The sequence below is a fragment of the Dendrobium catenatum genome, unplaced genomic scaffold (genome assembly GCF_001605985.2).
Source record: "Dendrobium catenatum unplaced genomic scaffold, ASM160598v2 fragScaff_scaffold_1434, whole genome shotgun sequence".
Lineage (NCBI taxonomy): Eukaryota > Viridiplantae > Streptophyta > Magnoliopsida > Asparagales > Orchidaceae > Dendrobium > Dendrobium catenatum.
In genome coordinates, this window is record NW_021319896.1 from 107,349 (window position 1) to 115,305 (window position 7,957).

At 36.9% G+C, this 7,957-nt stretch overlaps 1 protein-coding gene across 1 annotated transcript; it reads right to left on the minus strand.

Moving 5' to 3' along the window:
- Positions 1 to 4,666: 4,666 nt before the first annotated feature.
- LOC110097776 (SNAP25 homologous protein SNAP33-like) lies at positions 4,667 to 7,361 on the minus strand. Its single transcript, XM_020824334.2, has 6 exons — positions 6,916 to 7,361; positions 6,245 to 6,709; positions 5,650 to 5,743; positions 5,447 to 5,574; positions 5,265 to 5,362; positions 4,667 to 5,126 (listed from the first exon to the last, which is right to left on the minus strand). The coding sequence occupies exons 2-6, from the start codon at positions 6,692 to 6,694 to the stop codon at positions 5,027 to 5,029; spliced, it is 870 nt and encodes a 289-aa protein (XP_020679993.1). The 5' UTR covers positions 6,695 to 6,709; positions 6,916 to 7,361; the 3' UTR covers positions 4,667 to 5,026.
- Between the last annotated feature and the right edge of the window lie 596 nt (positions 7,362 to 7,957).

The following is a 7,957-nucleotide window of genomic DNA, read 5'->3' on the forward strand; positions in this document are numbered from 1 at the left end:
AGCCTCATGCCATCCTCCTGCGAAGACCGCGAAGAGCGAAGTTGAACAGCCAAGAGGGAGCCGAAGTCGAATAGCAACGAAGGAAAGGAAGGAGCGATCCGTGCGGTCTATCGCTCTCGCGCGAATGAACGAAGCCGAACGACGACAAGGAAGCCGAGAAGCGACGGTGCAATCTATGCACCCCCTTCGAATCAACGAAAACGAACAGCAACGATGAAAAGGAGAAGATGAGGCGAACCCCAGGTCGGCTTCCTGGGTTGGATGAGTTCGAACCATTCATGTCGTTTTTACCGTCGTTGACCATTCATGTTGCTGGGGTTCGCTTTGCTTTGCTCTCTTCGCCGCATCTTTTTCTATCTAATCTTGGAAATGATTTCGCTTTGCTTCACTTCCCTTCGTCTGTTGGTTTGATGTGATCTGATGTGGGATCTCCGCGATCTCTCATGTGATTTCCAGTTCTTATGGTTTATCGTTCCCGATCCTTCTGTAAGAGCAGGGACCTTTTTTTTTTTCTTTGTTAATGAATTCCAGATCTATCTGTGTTTGACATTGGATCTTGTTGGCTTTTATGTGAAGATTTTTAATCTTTATAGTGGGTGGTGCTGCGGATGAAATTTTAATGCAATTTGATTCAATCTTTTGTTTCTGAAAACACAAATCCTTCTCAGTCCATGACTTCATGCACCTTCATAATATACTTTCTCAGATGTTGCTAAATTTGTTAACAGAGATTTCTGTCTATTTATTCACATATATGGTGTCTTATTCATGTTTCACAAACCTTCTCCAAAGGCCAATACCAAAATAAATTATTAAAAAATGATTTTACTTTACTCTGGATATATCTAATCAAACAAGGGAAAAAAATTCTCCTGCGTTTATTTTGCAGACAACCAAACATGCTCAAAGTATTTAAAATGCTTATATTTACTTTACATTGCATTTACTTTACACTGCATTTCTTTTGCAGGCAACCAAACAGCCCCTAAGTGCTCGTCGCCACTGCTATCGCGAGTTCACCGGAGTTGGTGGAAGGAAGAAGAAGCTCCCCTACGTTTGCTCGGTCTGACGCCAAACACAAAAAAAAACCGCTCGGCTCCTCCCTGATCGACTCGCAGTAGATGGAATCGGCGCGCAGGCTTCCAATTTGCCTAGGTCGCACGCATAGGAGGCGCATGAACAGAAATCCCGCCCTTCTCGACCTCGGCTCTGGATACGCACGAACACGCAGGAAGAAGACCTGCTCACCCTCTCTCTCGTTCCTCCGAATCCGGACACAGGACCTAATAATTTGCTCGTTCGTCGAATTATTATGTCCGGTCAACGTCGGGACACGCAATCCAGCTGCGCCACGTCACCCGAATATACTGGGTCTCGATGTATTTTGGTGACGTGGCGCATCTGGATTGGTGTTTGGACGAATCCGGACACCGGACATAATAATTTGCTCATTCCTCTCAGCCAAACGGGAGCAAGCACAGGGGATGGAGAAATTATTGTGTGCGCAATCCAAACATAGAGAATGGTCGGATTGCTGCGTATGTATTATTTATTTGCTGCGTATTTTTTAATACACAATAAATGAGCGGCAAATAAGCATCAAATAAATAATACTCACTAAATACACAATAAATACGCAAAAAATATGTAGAAAATACTGTATTAAAAAATATGCAGCAAATAAGCAGTAAATACGCAGCAATCCGGACCATTCTCTACACGCGGACTGGGTAAATTATTAGGTGCAGAGTCCGAACGTAGAGATACATCCAGATTTCAATAGGATGTTGATGTGAAGTGGACATATGAATATTCAATTGAATTTATGTTTTACTTTATATTTTTAATATGTCCGCAAAATTTTAAGCCAATCATAGATAAATAACAATAAAAAAGTATAGTCAAAGCGCAACTAAAGCACAGATAAAACACAAATAAAGCGCACAAAAAATGCAACTAAAGCGTACTCCACGTGTCACATTTTAAGTGGATGTCCGGATATATCTCTACGTTCGGACTCCGCACCTAATAATTTCTCATGAAGTATAGCTATTCAAAGTTCTCTATTTTATGGTGATGATTTGGTCTTCTCACTAAAATGACTAGTCCATCTATGTTTGGTTAGATTGGCTTTAAAATGGGAGAGCTTCTTAATCCTTACAATGGAGCTATGGCCTTTTCCTTAAAATGAGTTGATTGACTTTCTTTTAATGTATTGGTTCAGTGTTAGAGCTTCTCAACCCTTACAGTGAAACTCTGATTTTTTTTTTCTAACAATGTGTTGATCGACTTTGTTTTAATGGATTGATTTCAGTGTGAGAGAGGCTCTTAATCCTCGTGGAGGATCTCCATTTTTGTTTTTTTTTTCCGAAAATGAATTGATCGGCAGTGAGAGAAATTTCTATCATATTTTGAAGCTCTAATTTCTCCTTCAAAGAAATTAATTGTCCTTAATTATTCTTACATCTTTCATGGGCTAAATTAAAATAATTAAGTTTGTCATCTCATTATTGGAGCTAAAAGGAGCTTTAAGATCAAAATTAAGAATGCAAATAACATGACCCATAGAGCTTAGAAAACATAAATTCTGTCACGGGCGGTTTCCATTTGGGGGCAAGAGAGGAGCGAAAAGGAAAATGAAAGCCGTGCTCGAGATCATGAGTCGCGAGTCACAAGGGAGGAGCAAAGGGGAAAACTAAGCGGGCCGTTTGAGTCGAGGGATAAAATTTACTCGAGATTCTTTAAAATATTTTTATTTCATCTTATTTAAGTGAGCTTCAAATTCAATCATTTTATTACAATTTCATCTAAAATTTACTGGAAATTCTTTAAAATAAAGTTTCAAATAAAAGCCAAAGCTTTCAACTAAACTTATGTATATTTTTTTAAACGAGACTTTAATAAAAATATAGAAAAAAAAAAACATTGATTGTAGAAAACAAAACACTTCAAAAATATATAAATAAACATATAGAATGTAATTATATATGCAAAGTTTTACTCCAATAGTATATGCATACAACATGAAAACTTTGAAAATTTAATTATCTGCTTTGTAAGGAAGCCTCCTAATTCTCAGTCGAGATGGTTTATGTGAGGCACCTTCCTACTTCCAATTCTGGGAAATGAATCAAAAATATTTGTTCTGTTGAATGATTATATGTATCTATGTTTTTATTTTTATTTTTTTCCTCTAAATTTTTGAGCGAATTAAATATAAACTCATAGATAAATCACATATACAATTTTAAAATTTAAGATGTTTTGTAACAGAACAAGATAGGTTGCATTCTATGTTGAACTTATTTTATAAAAAAAAGTATGATAATCATCAAAATTAGTAGGAGCATCCATTATTAAAAATTTAAATATGAGCAAATACGCTAAATTAAATAATGCATTTTAAAATATGTCAAGTTATTGAGCGCACTAAGAATACACCATTTAATTTGACGCATTACACTAGAAGAGAGAGAAATGACAGCGGGACTGGGGAGAGATATCACAGTGAGAGAAAGAATTAAATAATAATTATATATTTGAACTTATATTTTAAATAATAATAAATATTTAAAATAGTATTTTAATTAATTTTTAAATATTTAATTATGCTTTTAAATGATTTTTAAACATCAGTAACCGTTCTCTAACAAAGCCATTGGCTACAAACCGCAAATTATTGCATCAGGACATCGGACGCGGAGAATAGGTTCGGACGTCCAATAAAAATTTGTCACGTCACTTGCATTTTTGAATTGCGCTTTGACTGCACTTTACCTACGCTTTTGACTGCGCTTTATCTGCGCTTTATCTACGCTTTTGACATGCTAAACTTAAAATAATATTTTATTAATATCCGGACGTATCTCCGCCTCGGCTACAAACACCAGCTTCGTCATGATTTCGCTGCTTGTTGATCTCTTTCCATCCTGAATCATCGAATCGGAGCATATCAGAAAGAAAGAAAGAAGCCTAATTTGAATTCCATCTGGACGGAATCAGCTTGGACAAGCGGGTCCATGCCCTCTTTGAAATGGCATTTGGCTTCCCTGCGATCGACGATCGCAGGGCCAAAGCCTCAGATTTGATGTAAATGAGGCGCTCGAGATCCCCTCGAGTTCGAAATCTCGCGACTAGGAATCTTCAGAAGCTCATCTGTATCGTCTTCTTTGCCACTTCTAGGAAAGACATAATAAGAGGAGAGGTTCACCGGCGGCGAGGAGATGAAGGCGCCGGCGACGTGGCTGGTGGCCATCTGGTAGGAGAGTTGAAGAAGGCTGTTTGAGGGTTGAGACGAGACTAATAAAGAGAAAATGTGTGATTTTAGAGTCATAAAAATTGAATATATATATATATATAGGGGATTTTAGATGGTATATTAGTAAATATAGAAGTTTGGATGTTAAATATAGATTTTCAATACTTTTAGATGTTATGAATGTAAAAATTTCAAGAAACTTTTTATAAAAGTCATTATAAAGATGCTATGAAGAAAATATATATTTTTTAAAGTTATTATAAAAAACAACTCAGTATAAAAAAATGATTGAAAGTAGTAAATAAAAAGTGCTCAAACAAAAATTCTAATTATGATTTTAAAAAATAAAGTAATAAAAAAGCTATTCCAATCAAATCACTTCCAAGATTTTTCATTAGTAAGAAATAATATAAAAAATACTCACAATTGGTGTCTATAATATCTTTTTCAAACACTTATACCAAACACAGTGGCTCAATCATACACCCTCTAAATCTAGAGAAATCATTACTTACAGTCATCAGATCGTCCGAAGGCTAATCAGGACACGCCACATCACCCCATACAGGATGCACAATAAGTTAATGATGTGACGCGTCCTAATTAGGCTCCAGACTGCATCCGGTGACTGCATATAATAATTTCGCCTAAATCTAAGGTTGGTGACTAGAATACTCATCCAAATCAATATAATTACACATCGCCCATCTATCATAAACATTGCACAATTTAGCTCACAGTGACCACTACAGACATCACTCCAGCAATTCATCTGCGCAATAGGTGCCTGGCCCGGAGATTTGCCACTTTTATCCTTACGTTCAGTTCATCCACATCATTTTTCATATAACCAAGAGCCTTATTCTGCCTGAAAAAAAGTGAAAATTTTTCTTTTTAATTTCGTAAAATTTATTCCAGAAAAGTAATTAAGCAGATATTGGAATTCAAAGAACAAATTAACAATAAAAATTAGAAAAAAAAAAAGGAACTTTCTCTTCAAACCAACCTATCAATTTCAGAGCCCATATCAACTGCCATTGTTTTCAGCTCAACCAATACATTGCTCAGTTCTGAAACAGCAGAATTTTGTTTTTCTTTCTCCGCCTGTTTGAGATTGAAGAAAGGAGCAGAAGATATGAGCAAAAGAGCTGTGGATTACAGTTTGTCTTAACAGTTTAAAAAATGGACCTGAACTCTTTCAAATGCAGATGAAGGTTGAGAAGGAAGTTGCCGAGGATTCGATTGTGATCTACGAGGAGTTAGTACCATCTTTTGCTTCTGTTCGTGGTGATTACCCCTTCTTATGAAGGATTCAGCTGTTGATTCGAACCAGGTTACAGTTGGAAGATTTTATATAAGCGTTAGTACTTCAGTTTCTTTCTGTGATTTACCTCTTGTTAGAACAGGTCCTTTGATTTCACGTGTTATCCTTGGCTTCCATGATTTACTGAAGAGTCCCCCAAGGCTTCCTAAGAGTTTTTCACCCTAAGTAAGAGAAAATAGGATGAGGAAAGTTTGATTTATAGGATACTTTTAATCTGTATTAATCTTGTAAGATGAAAGTAATTTGACAAGGATATTTTGATACAATTTGTATCCGGATAGGTTTGAATATCATTTGATTTCGGTTTTGTTTGGGGAAAAGTTATTCTGTGCGGAAGCGGAACACCGTCTGGATGCCTAAGCCCGTGGCTCGATATGGCTGACGTGACTCATTCTGATTGGTATCCGGATGTAGAGCTGTGTTCGGCATCCGCACATAATAATTTCTCCTGTTTGAGACGGTTGTAATATAAAGCTGTCCCAAAGGAAGCCTTAATTTAAGATTAGTATTAGAGGCTTTAAAACATAAATCCAACTTCAGAATATCTAATAGGTCTAATCAAAACATGCCTAGTTTTCAATCTTACAAAGAAAAGAATGCCATATCCATATTTTGAAAGCACTTTAAAAGCTGCAGAAACCAGTAATTGAGAAAATTCATACCCTACTGAGATCATAGTCAATGCTTGCTGCAGTTAGGTGAGTTCTTGTAATCTGCTCGCCCTGCTGATGCAGGTTCACAAGAGTCTTTGAAGCATCTTCTCTGATCTCCTCAGCAACCTTCAGACAACCATTGATTTTCTCTGTTGTTTCTTCTGCCTTGCTTACACCATAATTTTCCAGTTTCACCACAGACTCGTTTTCATTGCCATTCTTGTTCTTGTTTTTCTCAAGAACTAAGCCTGATAGGCTACTGTAATTAGACTGAGGGGTTCTGTTTTGCAACCAGTAGGCTGAAGGAGATGAAGCTCTTGCAGATCTGCGGGTGTGTTCGAGCTCTGAATCTTGATCAAAAGAATTCTTGTTAGAAAACCCAGATCCTGCTGATCTCTGTTTGTACAACTTGGAGTTGGTAATCTTTGATACACTGACTCGAGATATGACGTCGGCCATTGGAGGTTCAATAAGCTGATAAAATTGTGCCAACAAACTGGTCAAATCAGGTTTTATCTGTGCAATATTGAGGCATGCAATGAAACAAGCAAAAGATTGCTTCTGCAATCCATAAAGAGTGAATAACACAACAAAACAAGCTCAAACATGTAGATTAATCAAATAGAGGAAGGAATTTTGATATATTAATAAACAGGGATGAAGAGTTTGATATCACATACCAAATATCTGAGGCTGATAGATTGCAGTTTAGCGTTTCAGAACTCAGAAGTAAAAGCAGAAACAAGAAGTACAAAAGTTTTCTAAATCTGAAATTTGATCTGCATCAACCAGCTCAATTCTAACAATCAACGTTAATAATTCATTAGCTGAGATCCTACAACTTACAGAAAACGATTCCAGGGTCGCTGGCATCCAAGAACACCCAAAATGTTACATTTAACGCTCTATAGAACGATGCAGAACTGAAGGCATAATCTTGACAAGGGGTAAACCTCCAAAACTGAGTACCGGAAAACTAATCATTAACTGAATAACTGTAAAATGCTTAAAGATTCCAATAACTTCTTTAAAACCAAACAGAAGAAAATGAAAATCTCGAAGGAGATGGAGACAAAAAGGTATGAAATGAAGTTCCTAAGAGTGCCAAATGGGCTTCCGATCTCAAGCAGAAGAGCTGTTAAGAAGGAAATGATTAAAGCGACGAGATCAAAGCAATGACTTTGTCCTTCTCTACGCGTTCTAATTGGATTGTGGAATACATGGAGGATTTCAGTCGTCAGTCTCCCAGAAGAAATCTGTATAGAAATTAAAAAAGCTTAAACTGTTGATAATCGCAATGCATTTGGCATTAACTACAGTTCTCACCTTGGAACATTAACTGCTTAGTCCATGCTAAGGGCATCTCCAATCGAACTCCAAATGCTTGAATTAGCAACATCGAACTCCAAACGCTTGAATGGCGTTGCTGCAGAACTCCAGCGGAACGGTAAAACTTCCGTTGTTTGCTTGCTGATGAACAGTGGGATGTCAATATTGGCGTTGCACTGTTCACTTCCGCTATTTTTCTGTCTCTACCTTACTTGTCGAAGAAACGCGTGAAAAAGAAGAAAGAACATTACTCTCACAAAATTGGTGTTCGATTGGATGAATCACGGCTTTTTTTTTAGTTTCACGGCATTTTGAAGTGAAAAATAAGATTTTTGGTTGGAGATGATCTAAACTAAACCTCCATATCAGTTTGCCACCTCATTTGAAATTATT

Coding starts and splice junctions, on each gene's coding strand:
- LOC110097776 (XM_020824334.2), bottom strand. CDS start 6,694: ATGGCCGACGTCATATCTCGAGTCAGTGTATCAAAGATTACCAACTCC. Junction 5,363..5,446: donor CTGCATTTGAAAGAGTTCAG/GTCCATTTTTTA, acceptor AATCTCAAACAG/GCGGAGAAAGAAAAACAAAA. Junction 5,127..5,264: donor ATGGGCTCTGAAATTGATAG/GTTGGTTTGAAG, acceptor ACTTTTTTTCAG/GCAGAATAAGGCTCTTGGTT.